Source organism: Silurus meridionalis, chromosome 28, assembly GCF_014805685.1.
Source record: "Silurus meridionalis isolate SWU-2019-XX chromosome 28, ASM1480568v1, whole genome shotgun sequence".
Lineage (NCBI taxonomy): Eukaryota > Metazoa > Chordata > Actinopteri > Siluriformes > Siluridae > Silurus > Silurus meridionalis.
The window spans coordinates 2,445,001-2,462,574 of NC_060911.1; the positions used below are offsets into that span (position 1 = coordinate 2,445,001).

Consider the following 17,574-nt stretch of genomic DNA (forward strand, 5'->3'; position numbering starts at 1 on the left):
CGACTTCACACTAGCTAAACAATTAGCTACAATTCAGCATACTTCGCATCTTCTTCCTCTTCTTCTTCATCTTCTTCTGCCACTTCATCCTTCTCTTTGTCTGTGACTTCATCCTTCTCTTTGTCTGTGACTTCATCCTTTTCTTTCTTTTTAACTTCTTTTCCTCTTCATCTTCTTCCTCTTCTCATCCTTTTCTTCCTCCATGTTTTTTCTTCTTCCTCTTTTCTTTCTCCTTGCCTTTTCTTCATTCCCTTTATCTTCCTCTACTTCTTTGTCATCTTCCTTCTCTTCCTCACATTCGTCTTGATCTTCCTCTTCTTCTTCCTCTTCTTCCTCTTCCACTTTGTCTTCCTTCAACTACAGGTCGCATCTTACCATTTGATGAGTTGACTCCTTTCTACTCCTCCTTTTATTCCATTGTTTTGTTTTTAATCACATAAATGCCAAATTAAAAGAAATGATGTCAGATATACAACATCAACACAACCTCCACATAGTCTTTACTCAACTTTTACACGATGGTGATGCACTGTTTCATATAGCAGTCCCAAAACCTCCACACAACCTTTACACAACCTCCATGTAACCTTCACACAACATCTACACATACTTCCATTCAACCATCACCTGAGGAATGAGGTGGATATCTAATCCCATTCACGCTCACTATGTCCTCCATTCTTCAAAGATTTACAAATTACTGATTTAAAAATAATATCAATATCTAATTCCATAATCATATTGATTTTCTATAAATTAAATTACAGAAACAAACTTCCGCTTCACAGTTACTTCCTCACTACCTAGGGAACATAATCTGATTTGGAACGCACCCGAAATATTCCCCTGAAAGTGTCCAATCTGATCAAAATTTGCCAAGCACATGGGGATTTCACAACCAGGAAGTCTGGAAAATGATTATCTCCAAGCATAAACAGTGTTTCCTGATTCCCAGGAGGCCCAGCATCCTCAGGAGAAGAACAGCGCTCTGGAACACTCTCGAAATCTCAAAAACATGTGATCACAGGTAACATTGTGTACTTAAATCCGCAAATATTACAGCAAGAATGAAACAAAAAACTGCATATATATTATAAACTGTGTGTGTGTGTGTGTGTGTGTGTGTGTGTGTGAGTGTATATGTGTGTGTCTGTGTGTGTGTATATATATATATATATATATATATATATATATATATATATATATATATATATATATATATATATAGTATATATTACACATAGACACACAATATTCATTAAAACTTTTAAGCAACCAATAAACAACATCCACAAAACCCAATGTCCCCACAACCTTCATTCATCCAACACATAACCTTTTGACAACCTCCACACAACCGGTATACAACCTTCATGCAACTTCAACAAAACCTTTGCATATATTGTACATCACACAAAAAATGTCCAATCTCATTTAGCATCACAGCTTACATGTTCGATAGAGACAAATGTGTGTGTGTGTGTGTGTGTGTGTGTGTGTGTGTGTGTGTGTGTGTGTAAAAGCATAGGTGTATGGACTAGAGTGTGTTATTTGTTTAACTGTCTTTCAGATAAGAAGCCAAGCCTCGTGACATTGATATTGCCGCAGCGACAGCTGGTCATGTCAAAATAAGCTGAGAAAAGAAGGGGTGAGAGAGAGAGAGAGAGAGAGAGAGAGAGAGAGAGAGAGAGAGAGAGTGTGTGTGTGTGTGTGTGTGTGTGTGTGTGTGTGTGTGTGTGTGTAATTCTGACCAAACTGTATTTCTGGATACAAGTTCGATAGAGCTCCACCTAGTGGCCAAATTCCTAATTAGCCAGAGAGTATAAGGAAAGACTGGAGAGAGAGATTGACTGAAGGATAGAAAGTGACAAACGAGACAAAAAGAGAAAGAAAGAAAGAAAGAAGAAAAAAGAGCGAGCGAGCGAGCGAGAGAGAGAGAGAGAGAGAGAGAATAACAACATCATAGGTTCTTTGTAAATTAAATGCCCTTGAATAATAGACATGTGTATGTATGTATGACTGCAAAACATTAAAGCAAAAGAGAGAAAAGATAAAGAAAGTTGGGTATATGGATAGGGTGGGCAAAGAGTTTGAGAAAAAAGAAAGAGAAAGGTAAAAAAAGGAGGCAGAAAAAGAGAGGAAGTGAGAAAAACAAGTGAACAAGAGGAGGAAAGAGGTGGTTTACTTCAAATAAACTGCATTAAGGACAACACACACACACACACACACACACACACACTCGGCAGCTTGGCTCACCTATGGCCACAATGAATGAACAGGAAATGATTCTTTACCACATCCTGTGTGAGCAGCAGTTTGAAGAACTTGTCTCCAGCACTGATATACAGAATACCTGATACACCTTCAGAAAACCTCTACAGAACGTTCACACAACGTCCACACAATGTTCACAAACCTTTATACAACCAAATACGCAACGTCCCCAAAACCTTCATACAACCTTCACACAAGAGGCACACACAATTTTTACAATATCCACACAACCTTCATACAACCAACACACACAACCCTCACACAGTATCACACAACTTGTATACAATCAATTACACAACGTCCCCAAAACCTTCATACAACCTTCACACAACAGGCGCAAACCTTCATACAACCAAATACACGTCCCCAAAACCTTCATACAACCTTCACACAACAGGCGCACAAACCTTCATACAACCAAATACACAACGTCCCCAAAACCTTCATACAACCTTCACACAACAGGCGCACAAACCTTCATACAACCAAATACACAACGTCCCCAAAACCTTCATACAACCTTCACACAACAGGCACACAAACCTTTATACAACTAAATACACAACGTCCCCAAAACCTTCATACAACCTTCACACAACAGGCACACAAACCTTTATACAACTAAATACACAACGTCCCCAAAACCTTCATACAACCTTCACACAACAGGCACACAAACCTTTATACAACTAAATACACAACGTCCCCAAAACCTTCATACCTCAACAAAACAGTTGCATATACTTCACACCACACAAAAATGTCTAGTCTCATTTGGCATCATAGTTCACATGTTCGATCCAGACTATTGTTTGTGTTTGTGTTTGCATCCGTGTGTGTGTGTGTGTGTGCGTGCATGTGCTGTTGCAGGACATGTTGCTGTATCTGGTATCGCTGCAAAACAAATGCTAGTGAGGTCACGTTCTCAAACACACTCCTGTTATAGCTCACTGGTGCATAGTAGCCCCACACACACACACACACACACACACACACACACACACACACACACACACACACACACGCAGCTGACATTTTCAGCTCCTCCATAAACCCCATCACCAATGCACTTTGTCAGATTAAAGCTGATCCTCAAAGAGTTTCTCTCACAGACTGATCTCACTTCTCCTCTTCCTGACGATGAAGAAGTGAAGTCACAGTTACTGCTTTGAAGATGATTCATTTCCTCTAAAAGCACTTCCTGAAACTCCTTTTTGGTCCTCAGAAACACTAACATTTTACATGCCGTGTTGTTTTTATCCAATTACAGTTACGTTTAACGTTCAATATTTCTCTGAAAACAAACCTACATCCTCAATCCTGTTACACTGGAGACCTTCAATAGTACAGGAACTCGGTCCCTGTGGACAACGTAACGTCTGAGAACAAGCACATTCATACGGTACTGAACGGATGACCTTCTGACCAATCAGAATCAAGGATGGATTTCTACCAGAACTAGCAGAATTAATGGAATTTTCCTCACGTGTGTATTCTGTTTACTTCGTATACAAACACGTGTAAACATATGTGTGTGACTAAGCACATGGTGGACCCCAAGAAGGTCGTTGAGAAAGAGAGAAGGTCAGGAAGGTGATATAATGAGCGAGTGTGTGTGTGTGTATTATTAGATGTATAAAATGTTGTAATGGTAGCCCGATGTCCTCCTCCCGGATCACTTCCTGATTCTGAGTTTCGGTGAACTACTTCCTGATTTCACATACGTTTCCTTCTTCCTGATCGCTAATAAAGATTTAATACAAAGTAGTAATGATGGACATTTGGGAATCTCTGGGTTACTAATCAGAAGCTCAGTGGTTCAAGGCCCTGCACTACCAAGCTGCCAATGTTGGGCCCCTAAGTAAGGCCCTTAACCGTATCAGCTCCAGGGGTGCTGTATTATGGCTTACCCTATGCTCTGAACCCAGAGATATGAGAAAATAATCTATTAGGGATGAATCTATCTATCTATCTATGTATCTATGTATCTATCTATCTATCTATCTATCTATCTATCTATCTATCTATCTATCTATCTATCTATCTATCTATCTATCTATCTATCCAATCAGATTTCAGTCGTCGCATCACACCGTTGCAGTAGAAATAAACAACGCAGGCTCTTGGCATGTTACTTGGAGCTGTTGCTTTAACCAATCAGATTGTGACTTTCTGACTCTCCGAGGCCCTCTAGAAGGCGTCCAGTCACGTCAGTATTTTCACGTCTTGCAATCGGATGAAGCACTAGTCAGAACTCCGCTGCACAATCTCAATATATGTTTGTGTGGATTTAATAGCTGTTTGTTTTCTTCTTTCATTCCACAACGTCTGACAGAGGAGAAGAAACTGATTTGGTCGCAGAGACACTCGCAGGGACATTTACAAGACGGGATTTTCAAGAAAAGCTGGACATCCCGAGGAAACGTCACCAAAACAGTTAACAATTGTTAAGCTTTTTATAATGAAATATTTACACTGAACTATAATGCAAGAAAAAAAATGCAGTGAAAAAACCTGGGGTGATGTTCTGAGGTGAATATCAATGCTTCTGTTAGAGATGAAGTATGTGGAGGGGCAGTTGTGGCTCCAGTGAAAGGAGACGTGTTGAATTGTGTTCATTGGGTTTCTTGCTTCAGTGATGACCTTCATTCTCACGGTATGAGATTCTGTGTGTTCTGTCTGTTCTACTGCGTTTTTCTACAATACTGATATCTTTTATAACCATGACGTCATAACGGTGGTATTAAGAGGTGGATTGATTAAGGTAGGACACCACTGAAGGTCTAACATTTGGGGAACCTGCAACCACGTGTGTGTGTGTGTGTGTGTGCGTGTGAGTAAACCTTGTGTTCGTCATGGCAGCGGAACACGTAGCAGGTGGCGCTGGTTTCCTCCCGAATCAGACAGCCGAAGTAACTCGGCTCTCGGCTGTTGTGGATGAGTTTAGCGACTCGATGCGGCCGCTGTTGAAAAAGGACCGTGTGTCTCAGTGGGTCCCAGGGGTCTCCTGCACAGGCCACGCCCATCACACATCGCACCCAAGAACACGAGATCCGCAACACCACCGGACAGTCGCGCATCTGGAAGAGACGTGAGACAGTTCTGGTTATCGTAAATATAAATCCCCTCCCCCACACACATTCTTTTAAGGGTTTTAACAGATCTTTAGACATTTTCGTTCTCCTCACTCACCTCGAGAGCTTGAGGCCCAGAGATTTTTGTGCTGAAGCTCCGTTCCTTCAGCCGAGGCCTGCGTATCTCAGCCACCACCCAGGGCAGCATAGTCATCGTGGTCTGCGGGTGGATGGCTAACGAGCCCACCAACGTTAACCTGTACTGGATCTCCACCTCCTTTTCATCTTCACCTCCTGATCCTTCCTGGTGCGACTTGGATGAAGAAGTAGAGTTGCCCCGGGGTTTCACCTCAAAGCAGATGCCCTCCATGAGCCCTGGGTGCATCAATATGGTTCATTCAGAGAAACGCATGTGCTTCATGAATCCATAACAAGGCATCCATCTTGGGGAAAATTCCCCAATCTCGAATTTTTGGGTGCAGGTTGAAAAAACTCCGCCCCCTTGACCACACCTTAGACAATTTTTAAAACGCTAAACCTCAGTATTGTATCTAAAATGTCACCACGCCACCTAGAAGTTGATTATCTTTCTCCCAAAAGCACGACTCAAAGCGGGTATAATTCCCAGAAACCGTATAAAAAGTGGTCAATCTTTGGAAGGCATCACCCAGAGGGCGGAGTTTAACCGCATACCAAAGAAAATCAGTCCCCCCAAGATGGACGCCACTAAATCGAGATCACGTAGAGGTCACATAGAGGTCGTATAAGGGTGCAATTATTTTGTTCCTGTTTGTTTAGCTGAATGGTGATCGCTATTTGGATGGCGGTCAAACCTACGTCGAGCAGCTGTCTTCTAAAAAAAAATCTGAATTCCTCTTATCAGAGGTTCAGCTGCCCATGAGGAGAGATCTGGGATGAACAGAATACATGCAGAGAGAAAAGAGAGAGAGAAACGTAAAGGGGTGAAAAGCAGGAGGGGAAACGGGCGGAGTTAAGGGGCGTCATACAGAGTTATGCAAATAAGAAGAAATGAGTGTGAGAACATGTAGGAATCTCACTGTATCAGTGATTAACGTCAAGATCAAGGTTGAGAAAGGTAGAACGAGAAGTCTCCCAAACAGACGAGTGAAGTATTCGGTTTTAAGAAGGACAGCTGCTATAAAGTAAGCGAAAACAGGACATGGACATCAAGTTTATTTCTATAGCAAATTTACATCATTTTATTAAAACGTTACAATGCATTAATCGTAGCTATAAATAATAAATAAAAGTTTTGTCTTTCGTTAATAAATTTGAGAATTGAATTGAACCTGTTGTGGTAAAAAAAAAAAAGAGGAATAAAGCACACAGGGTAACACCAGGTCACATCACACCATCCCTAATGTTCTTCACTTCTTATCCAAAAATCACCACGAATACACGCCCTGTGATCCAAAACACGTTATCCCATCCCACATCCACGCGTTACACGCGATCATTCGCGATCACGTGACCTGAAACACGCGTTGGAAACTGATTAGGATCTGAACCGAATCCTGAAGGTTCTCGATCTGAGAGTCTGGAGAAGGATCACTGTCTCAGAGACTAATTTTAGGTTCGGCAGCAAGCACACACACACACACACACACACACACACACACACACACAGGGTATAAATAGTAAAGAGTGTCATTAAAGCTGTAAATAGAAGGAAATACAGCATGTGGCTAAAGATACTGGAAATATATACATTTCAGTGAATGTAAAAAAAATGCATTTAACAACAACAACAATAATAATATTCATGAACCTTCACGTGCAGAAGCTCCGCCCACTCCAGTTCAATCAAACGCCGTTATAATTCAGGTGAAGTTCCATCAGAGTGCTTTAGTTCAGGACGTGTTCCCCAAAAGCGCTTCATTTCTTCACAAAGTCTTTCAATTATTATTTATTTGTATTAATTATTATTAATTAATTCATGCATTTTTTTTTCTGCCAAACGAACCGCTGATGAGGAAGTGCGCGCGCTTCTCCACCACTCTGCAGAGTGCACACGGAGCGCGCGCGCCTCTTACACCCGAGCCTCCTCCCGCTCCCCTCCCCCTCCCCCTCCCTCGCGTTCGAGCGCACTGTGTGCCGCGCATGCGCGCTCGCGGAGTCGCGTACAGGAGGAGGAAGAGCGTCGTCTCGTTGCCAGGTTACGACGCACGCTGGGAAAAAACCCTTAAAACATGCCGGAAGTGCGAAAAAAAAAAAAAAAAAGACTGACAAATACATAAATAAAATAAAACCAAATACAAATATATAAATGTGAAATAAAAAACCGTGTATGTTGTTTACATTGTTTACACACTGCACATGGACACTTTAAAGACAATCACTAAATCACTTTAATTTGTACTTCCAAATTTTGCCAGACTTATTCATGTATATACATATATTTTTAATAGTTTATACTTTTTTATTTATCCATTTTATTGTTTTATCCTTAACTCAATACCTTTTTATACTTAAATGTTGGACAGTCGTACAAAGCATTTCACTGCATGTCAGAATCTGTATGTAAGTGACAAATAAGATTTGATTTTAAAAAATTATATTATTACCCTTTCCCAAATCATGCTGAATCATAAAGTAAAAAAAAGAAAAAAATTTGACACACAAAACAAGTGAGATTCTTTATTCAGAAGGTCAACCGAAGAACTTTCAGCTCAAATCCACTTGCAGGAAAGCGGCATGTTTAAATAAAACTATGAACAGAGAAGCTGATAAATAGTAGTGTAAAGCAATGAGAAAAGTCTGTGGAGGAGTTTAAAAACCCAGGAGTTTCTGCTTCGGCTTGGAGTCTGCTTTAAATATATGATATAATAGTTTCTGGCAAGAAAATAAACACACGAAAGCTTTCACATTGACTCAGTAGAACATCACAGCATTCAGCTGGAAGAGTGTGGACCAGGACAACAAAAAACACATGATTAATTATTATTCCTTTTACTTCTACTTCTATTTAGAGCATTGATTGATTAATATGTTAATAGTATATACTATGTAATATTTCGATGTTGTCCAGCAGGGGGCAGCACTCACTCACTTTCACACAAATAACTAGAAATCGTACAGTAAAACTGAAGAAAAAAAAGAAAGATGAAAGGAATGTTATAGATTGGAGAGAAAGTGATTGTGTCAAAGATTTTTAAAGCAGCACTGGATTCTAATCACAACTTGAAATTGTGTTTTAAACAGGAAATAGGGAAAAAAAAGGTACGGAATGCTCTCAGAATTGTGATGTTACAATGCGGGTATCAAGACCTTCTCTGCCGTCTTAAACTCCATCAGAATCACGGATTTTGATGGATTCTTTCAAGAAAAGCGGGCAAACAGTTAAAAACAGCTTCGTCGTGCACTACGGCGACGCAACATCATGATATTTTTACTTTTGTGTAGAATTTGCACAAAAATACACAATTTGCCTTCATTTCAAATTCCCAGGAAAACCGCAACGCGTGGATAAAATGCAGGGGAAAACCCCAGGGTGATGTTCTGAGGTGAATATCGATGCTTCTGCTGGAGATGATGTATGTGGGAGGTGCAGTTGTGGCTCCAGTGAAAGGAGACTTGTGTTGAATTGTGTTTATTGTGTTTCTTGCTTTAGTAATGACTTCATTCTCACTGTGTGAGATTCCTGCGTGTGATGCTACTGATTATACTGATGGTTTCTACAGGCGTCGAGCGATTCAGGCAGGACACCACTGAAGGCAGGACATGGACACAATAAAGGAAGCAATTTAAAATATCAAAGAATGTAAACGTTTCACTCGTCACGTGCGCTTTATCCCATTATACTTTGGTCAAAAGATTCAAAAACAAAGGTGTTTGAATGTAAATGTGTCACTAGTCGTGTTTGGTGTTTGAATGCTGGGAACGAGTAAAGAAAACCGTCTAGACTTTAGTTTAGCGTGTGCTAAAGTGCTTCAAGAGGAAGACTAGATTAAGTGGTAAAGTAAACAAACAAACAGAGACACAATTAAAAGAAATCGTGTTTGGTTTGAATAACGTGAGATTTCCGATCATTTTCGTGTCGGGTGGGCGTGGCTTAGAGGGGCAACACTGTAAGACTAAGTTCAGACTAAAAGTGCAGATCCGTGTGAACTCGTGCGGAACAGTGGATGAACAGAAAACGTGGGTGGGGGTTGAAAAGGATTGGTTTTAAGGCAGTGGGGGATTTCCTTCCATCGGCACAATCGCCTGTGTTTAATCCGATCGGGGGATCAGATTGTTCTTCGTAGGCTGGAAGAAGTTCTCTACGATGGCGTCCACCAGGGTGTCCAGCTCGGCCTTCAGCTGAGTCACATCACTGAGAGAGAGAGAGAGAGAAAGAGAAATGCTCGTCATACATTTAGACTTAATGTCATGTCAAACGTCTCAGTTTCACGCCGAATTCCACGTTTGCTCTTTGTTCTATCTCGTGGTCCGTGATGGAATTCGCAGACGTGGTAACGCACGTGATCAGAACAGCACCGGTTGCGTGGCTCCCGATGTCTTTTGGCGCACCGACTTATGAAGGTCGGTGCTCCCTGTGACTCTGCATGCGGCCTTTTGCTGCCATCTGGTGGCGTGTTACAAAACTTTGTTACCGGCAACACTATTGAACGCCTTTGAGATAAATTGTTTACACTGAGAAGGCCTCCTCACCTCGCCTCCATCAGATCCTGACTTTACCAACACCTGTATGAGCACAAATCTCCACAAAACCTAGTAGAACATCTTCCCAGAAGAGTGGAGGTTATTATAGGAGTAAAATAATCGGATGTTCAAAAAATAAGTTGCACATAGCAATTTTATGGTCAAGATTAACCAAACCAGGATTAGTGTTTGTCCTGTTAGTGTTACTTTATCATCTCTTGGATGCTCCTTACCTGTTCCCTGGAGCAGCACACAGCTCGGTGTAGTACTTGATCTTGGGCTCGGTGCCGCTGGTCCTTATGGTGGCCACGCCCCCGTTTGCAAAGCTGAAGGTGATCATCTGACTGCTCTTACTGGTAGGAAGGACCTGAGGAAGAGATACACGTGGTCAGAGATGCCCAGTGTGTTCTTTTTTATATTTATTATATATAATCTCCATAATCCTGAAAATGGGCGTGGCTCACAGCTTTGAGGTCAGGCTGGTTGCTGTCGTAGCCCGTAGTGAGGTCTCGGACGGAGCTGACTGCGAAGCCCCGGCACTCTTTAGGGTAGGTGTTCTCGCCGTCGTAGTTCCTCAGTCGCTCAAACAGTTGCTTGATTGTGTCCTGGTTGTGGCAGATGAAGTAGGAGTTCTGGGTGATGTGGTAGCCGTACCTTCAAAAGAACATAAAATAAAGATATTAGATGTAAGATGTTGTGTAAAATAGAATGCTTTTTGTTTGTTTGTTTGTGGGCTCACTCGTCGTAGATGGCTTTGAGCTGCTGTGAGACGGAGGTGTTTTTGGACGCCAGGTACGAGATCATCTCTCCGGCGATGGCTGCGGCGCTCACTCCGTCTTTATCCAACACCGCTGGGCTGCACATGTATCCTGAATTGGGAAAAAAATTAATTTGGACCAGATTGTGTGCATGAACATCAGAAATCACCGCGTGGTTCCGATCCTGATCCAGTTTGTGTTCCTAATCTATTCACTTTCCAATTTAGTGCCATTTGTTTATTCTGTTCTTAAAGATGATGCTATTTGGATGCTATGGAGGTCACCACCATGCTCCTCTACAGACATGATCCTGTGTAGTTGTAGGTTTTAGGAAGTTGGTCGCTAAAAAAACACATCTAGATATTCAATCTATGGAGAGACTCTTTTAAAAAAAAAAAAAAAAAAAAAAAAAGCACATCTTTGGAGAATGAGTTGTGCTTAATGTTCAGAATAAGAATAGTGAAGAACAGAATCATGGAGCCGTCATGCTGGGGTTTGTGGGAAAGCTGAGAGTTTGGGTGTCGTACCGATGGCCTCCTCAAAGGCAAACAGGACGGTCTTTCCCTGATCCAGCAGCTGCTTCGCTCTGTTCCCCATCCACTTAAATCCAGTCAGGGTCTCCTACAGATGAGAGAGAGAGAGAGAGAGAGAGAGAGAGAGAGAGAGAGAGAGAGAGAGAGAGAGAGAGAGAGAGAAAATGGAGAAATGTATCTGGGGTTAAATAATACATAGATTATCTACAGGACTTTGTGATCATGTGTACACACACAGACAGACACACAGACACACACACAGACAGACACACAGAGTGAAGAACATCACTGACTACTCCTAAACATACACTTCATGTACATGCCCCCCCAATCTTCTCCTAAAAATTAGATCTTGTGAAAGAGCCTTCACCTCGAAGTGAAATCCCTCTTTGAGAGCGATGGCACGGAGAATCTTGGAGGAAACTGTGCTGGCCAGCATGTACACATCCTTCACTGAAGCCCTGAACTTCTCACCCTGCTTCTCCTTCCAGCACTGAAACATCCACCAGCCCAGCAGCGCCCCCAGCTCGTTCCCCGAGAGCATCCTCCACTCGCCACTGCACACACACCACACAAACGACACGATCCATGAGAGGGGGTTTTCTCACCACACATACACACACACACACACACACACACACACACACACACACACACACACACACACACACACACACACACACACACACACCTTGGCTGTTTCTCAGCTAAGGCCAGTCGGTCTGCATCTGGGTCGTTGGCCAGGACCACTGACGCGCCCTCACGGTCCGCTAGTGCAAAAGACAAGGTCTACACACACAGAGACACACACAGAGACACACACACACACACACACACAGCTCTGAGTCATGTGACTCACAAGAAACGTAACTATAAAGAGATAAAAAGTGTGTGTGCACATCTACCAGCACTCCGGCTCCTTCCTCAGGGTTGGGGTACACCACGGTGGGGAACTCTGGGTCGGGATCTTTCTGCTCCTCCACGGCGTACGGAGGTCGAAGGTCGAAGGCTTTAAAAGCGTCCTGAACGAACACGTGACCCACGCCGTGCACCGACGTGTGCACCAGCTTCACGGATGATCGCTTGTTCAGCTCTCTGTGTGTGAAAAGTCACGGTTGCACAACTCTGAATAACCTCTGTGTGTGTGTGTGTGTGTGTGTACCTGTGGAAGCAGTGCTGTTGAACACACTGCAGATATTCTCGGTGCATGTCCTCGTACGGGTCTTTGAGCAGTTCGCTCTGGGAGGCGGAGCTTATGTCCCAAGACTCCGCCCATGGCTCCAGATTCTCCATTATAGCAGAGGCGATGCCTTTGTCATGGGGGGAGATGATCTGAGCACCGTTCTCCCAGTACACCTAACACACACACACACACACACACACACACACACACACACACAGACACACACAGACACACACAGACACACACAGACACACACAGACACACACAGACACACACAGACACACACAGACACACACAGACACACAGAGAGAGAGAGAGAGAGAGAGAGGGATAGAGAAAAAGAAAGAGAATCAGTTACTCAGTGAAACGTATAAAGGGTTGAAGATCAGAAATCTGTACACATCTGGATGTACCTTGTACCCGTTGTCCTGTTTGGGGTTGTGAGACGCCGTCACCATTATCCCAGCACACAGACGCAGATGAGATACAGTGAAAGGCTTTAAAAGAGAGAAGGAAAGAGAGGCAGAGAGGGAAGGAGAGAAAGAGTTAATAAAATGTGTGCCATTAAAATGAATGTGTGTTAAATTTCACAGCACTAAATAATAATAATAATAATAATAATAATAATATTATATACACACAGAACTATAACACACACCACGTATGGTGTAGGAGTGAAAACAGAGAAGAGATGAACAGGAACTCCTCGACTGATAAACACTGCTGCAGCCAGAGAGGCGAAGTGTTTGCTGGTGGAGCCACTGGGTTCATGCTGACGAGCATCAAAACCGATCACAACACCACGCTGCTTCAGATCCTCAATATGCTTCTCCAGATAGCAACAGAAACCCTGTGAGAGAGAGAGAGAGAGAGAGAGAGAGAGAGAGAGAGAGAGAGAGAGAGAATACGTTAATACAATGATGCGTTCACTCTTTATAAAAAGTTTGTGGACACCTGAGTATAAGATTATATATGCTTTTATTTACTGCTCATTTGCTCCTATAAAAACCTCCACTCGTCTGGGGAAATGTTCTACTAGACTCTTTCAGCAGAAGGATGTTAAAGTCAGGTAGTGATGAATGTGATCATGTGATGACCTCACCTGGGTGGTCTGTATGATGGTGAGGTCGTTCATGCGGGACACGCCGGGCCCCATGGCGGCCCTCAGCCCTGCCGTCCCGAACTCCATCCGGGTGCCAAAACATTTGCGCAGCTCATCTACGTTTCCCGCCTTCACCAGGTCTCGCACGCATGCTGCGGTCTTGCTGTTCTGTTTATGCGGAAAAAAAAAACATAACAATGAACGTCTTCAGGGGTCTGATTTTATATCTCTCACACACACACACACACACCCACACACACACACACACACACACACACACACACACACCCACACACACACACGTTGACCTGGGTGATTGCAGACATCTATGGCACTATACAAAGCTGCTCGGTCAGCTCAGAGTCAGATGCTCACGTCTACATTCCAATACTCACAATACATACGTTCTCTCACACACACACCCACACCCACACACAAACTTTAATTAAGCGCGACTCAGCAGATTATCTTTCCCTTCTGCTTTCCATTTATCTGCTAAACGAGTTGCATGTGCCACCGCACGTCCTCTCGTCAACAGAGTCTGATCTCAAGACAGTTTCTGTATCAGATTCGTCTCAAGAGTTTTCCAATCCACAACATTTACGACATTTGGCAGATGTGCTTTTTTTTTCTTTTCCCTTTTTAAGGTTATAGAGCAAAGACTTTTCTTCATATAATCCATAAAATCGAATCTAAAAGTGAATCTGTATTTATTTATTTTTGGTAGGGGAAAAAAAATCATTTTAACGACTTGGTGACGTCACAATCCCGATTGGCTCGGGCTTCTGACGTCACCGCCCGGATTGACGTACATCTTTAACACACTCTGGTGCAGGGGGGGTTAATGATTTAGTCAGGATCAGGAAATTATTCTTAACTTATAGACACCAAACGATTTGATATTCGATTCTGGAAACTTTTCATCATTTGTTATTTGAAAGAAATAAAAAAAAAAAGAGGATGTTAGCAAATTTTGAGTTTCCTATCTGTGTGTGGTAGCTATAATAAACTTAAATATAGATATTTAATACTTTTTATAAGTCTGGAAATGATCAAATATGCTTTAAAATATATATATATATATTAAAGTAAAAAAAAAAAAAACACGAGCAAAATTAGTAGCTTCCAATGAACTGTCACAGCTGATAGGCCGTGTCCTGAATGCAGCCGCAGTATGCATGTAGTGCACTAAAGAGGGTATAAAAGTGCACTAACACATGCCCTATTTAGTGCACTAAAATAGACTTTATCAAGCCGTTTGAGATACGGCCACCAGCTAGCAAGATGTATTCAAACTAGCCGACATGGTAGAAAAATACAATTATAGAAGAAGAATAAAATGGGTATAAATCGACACCTAGCTCACCTTATCAAACTCTAGCCACTGTTTCACGGCATTGTCCAGAGACACATCTCCAGTACTATCTACTCCGTTCTTCTCCATTTTGTTTGCTTTCTCGCTGTCCGGTTCGAATGCTCTCCCGGGCTTATAAACCTCTCAGCGACTATCCCACACTCCGGCTCGATACCAAACCGCGCCGTTTTTAAACACCTAGTGCACTACGTAGGGCGCACAAGTTACTAGTTCAAGCCTTATATAGTACACAGGTATAGGAGTCAAAGAGCCGTTTCGGATTCGGCCTATACGTTTATGACGTAATACAAGCGCTGCGATGTGATTGGTTGATACGCTCTCTGCGCTCGTGTAGGACGTGAAAAAATACGTGTACATTTTAATAATAATCTTAAGATACTGTGTTGTTTAATGTTGTTTGAAAATATATATATAAATAAATAAATATAGAAATAATACACTTTTATATATGTATTTTATATTATAATTTATTTCTTAAACATTAATTATAATATTGTATTTTTTTATAATAAAATTTATTTATATTATATAATTTACTTATTTATTATAGAAATAAATGTTTTTTATTTATTTAAAAAATGCTTTATATATATTTACATATATATACATATATATTTTTGTATTATATAAATTATATAAGAATAAAAAAATATTATTTGAATAAAAAATAATTAAAATACACAAGAAACACACACAAAATTGCTAACTGATTAGTAAACTACTAGAAACTCCCAAATAAACGGTAGTAAAGATTACATCAACTTGCAGAAGCGTTTGCTTAATCTAGAAAAGAAAGCTCTTGCGTAAGAACGGTCAGGGGAAGTCGACAACGGTTAGGTGCTGCCCTACTGCAATGAAAACTGGAAGGGTCCAAAACCAACCTTTTTGGTACCAGAAGCAAGATTATCATTGCCACGGTCACGGCATACAAATCATTCGCAACCTTCCATAAAAAAGGTTTAAAAAAAGCTTTCTTTTGATACTGAGCCCCTGATGGCTTTAACCTTTTCATGATGATGAAACAATTTTAATCCGGGTAAGCATTGGACAATGTTCTACATCTCTTCCTACATGCAGTGGCCTCTATCACCAGAGAGACTGCTCAGATAAAGTAACCACAATACTTTAAAACAGCAAAATAATCAACCAAAACAATTATACTACTACTAAGTAATAATAATAATAATACTCTCAGTGGGGCAAGGGCGGCAGTGGGGAAGGGGGTGCTCACTGGCGCCCCCCAGCTGTTTGCACTCTGGGTGACGACCTAATTTTCCCATGCCTAGAAATGGTGCTGTCTGGACCTGAAATGTACCAAATGTCCAATTAACTGAAGGTGTGACGATACAAATAAATGTGGGCGAATACGAGGTGCTCGTCCAGAATCCCATCCAGGTTCTCAGATGTAGGTGCCAGATGAAAAGGCTCTTCTTGTTCTTTAGACCTGTCCTACTGTCTCCTGGCAGTCTAGGAAAAAGTCAGTTAGTAATCTCCTGTGAGCACGTTCAGTTCTCTACGACAGCACAGTAAAATAATACAGTAGATGGATTGATGTCGTTGGTAGCCTTTGAGAATTCCAAGCAAAAAAACAGGGCGTAAGACGTAGATCCTGTTATCTACATAAGCTCATGAATGCATAAGCCGTGGTATCAAAAGGTTTTGAGACTAGTTCTGTAACATGCCAACAGATGGCAGCACAAAGCTGCACACACACACACACACACATACACACACACACACACACAGTCACAGGAAGCACCAACCTTCATAAGTCGGTTTGGAAAAGACATCGTCCTGTGTTCATCTGGAGCAGTAAAACTGAGGCTAATCTGACCACGTGTGCACCCTGTCACCAAGTTCTCCTCACACGTGAGTTTCCCAGGACTGTTTTAAAGGTGACAGGGTGTAAACGTATAGATAAATAAGGTACTTTCTTGTAAAAATAACTCGCCTCGAAACTTTTTGACACCACCTCGTAAACGTCTGGACGCAAGACGCGTAAACGTGAGTCATTTCTCCTTTTTTTTAATAGTGAGTACTGCATTACAGCGCAAAAAATCGCATTTCATCATCTAGACAGTTCATTCATTCATTCATTCATTCATTCCCTCGTCCGATTGGTAGAGCGACTGACCCCCTGTTGTTCATAAGTTCATGCTTTTTTTTTTTCTGCATGCATTCCTCAGTCCATGGTGAAACTGGTAAAGTACAGTATGTAAATGGTTATGAAGCATGCCTAATAAGGACAGTGCACAGCAGCTTCCAGGTCAGTCCACACACGTGTTCGGTACAAAAGAAGAAGCGATATCACAATCCATTTGTGCTATTTTTAGACAGTAAATTGTCCCAAATTGAGATTCAGGTGATGAGAAACGTGAAGAAGTAATGATGTCCTCCAATACCTTTGTGTAAGAGACAATGCAGGCCTTTCTATCAGATCCTCAGCAGTACTGAAATGACTCAAATGTACCACAAAGATACCAAACATATAGCAAACATATAGCAGAATATGTCAAAAGTATGGGGACACCAGACTTTTCCAGGTAGAGTGTGGTTCCTATGGCGGCCGAGAAGGTAACAAATCCAAAAACAAATCAATCGGAAAACACAATT

The 17,574-nt window shown here is 41.8% G+C and overlaps 2 protein-coding genes across 2 annotated transcripts in view; both read right to left on the reverse strand.

Moving 5' to 3' along the window:
- tbc1d1 (TBC1 (tre-2/USP6, BUB2, cdc16) domain family, member 1) overlaps positions 1–7,373 on the reverse strand; it is a 41,273-nt gene extending 33,900 nt beyond the window's left edge. The window contains 3 exon segments of the mRNA XM_046843017.1: positions 5,118–5,354; positions 5,467–5,723; positions 7,138–7,373. Coding sequence (XP_046698973.1) covers positions 5,118–5,354; positions 5,467–5,718 — 489 coding nt within the window. The 5' untranslated portion in view covers positions 5,719–5,723; positions 7,138–7,373.
- A 619-nt stretch (positions 7,374–7,992) lies between these two features.
- pgm2 (phosphoglucomutase 2) lies at positions 7,993–15,110 on the reverse strand. Its single transcript, XM_046843497.1, has 13 exons — positions 14,953–15,110; positions 13,587–13,754; positions 13,143–13,334; positions 12,898–12,981; positions 12,464–12,657; positions 12,207–12,396; positions 11,993–12,090; positions 11,672–11,858; positions 11,296–11,389; positions 10,750–10,879; positions 10,475–10,664; positions 10,244–10,377; positions 7,993–9,681 (listed from the first exon to the last, which is right to left on the reverse strand). The coding sequence occupies exons 1-13, from the start codon at positions 15,028–15,030 to the stop codon at positions 9,579–9,581; spliced, it is 1,842 nt and encodes a 613-aa protein (XP_046699453.1). The 5' UTR covers positions 15,031–15,110; the 3' UTR covers positions 7,993–9,578.
- Positions 15,111–17,574: the final 2,464 nt, after the last annotated feature.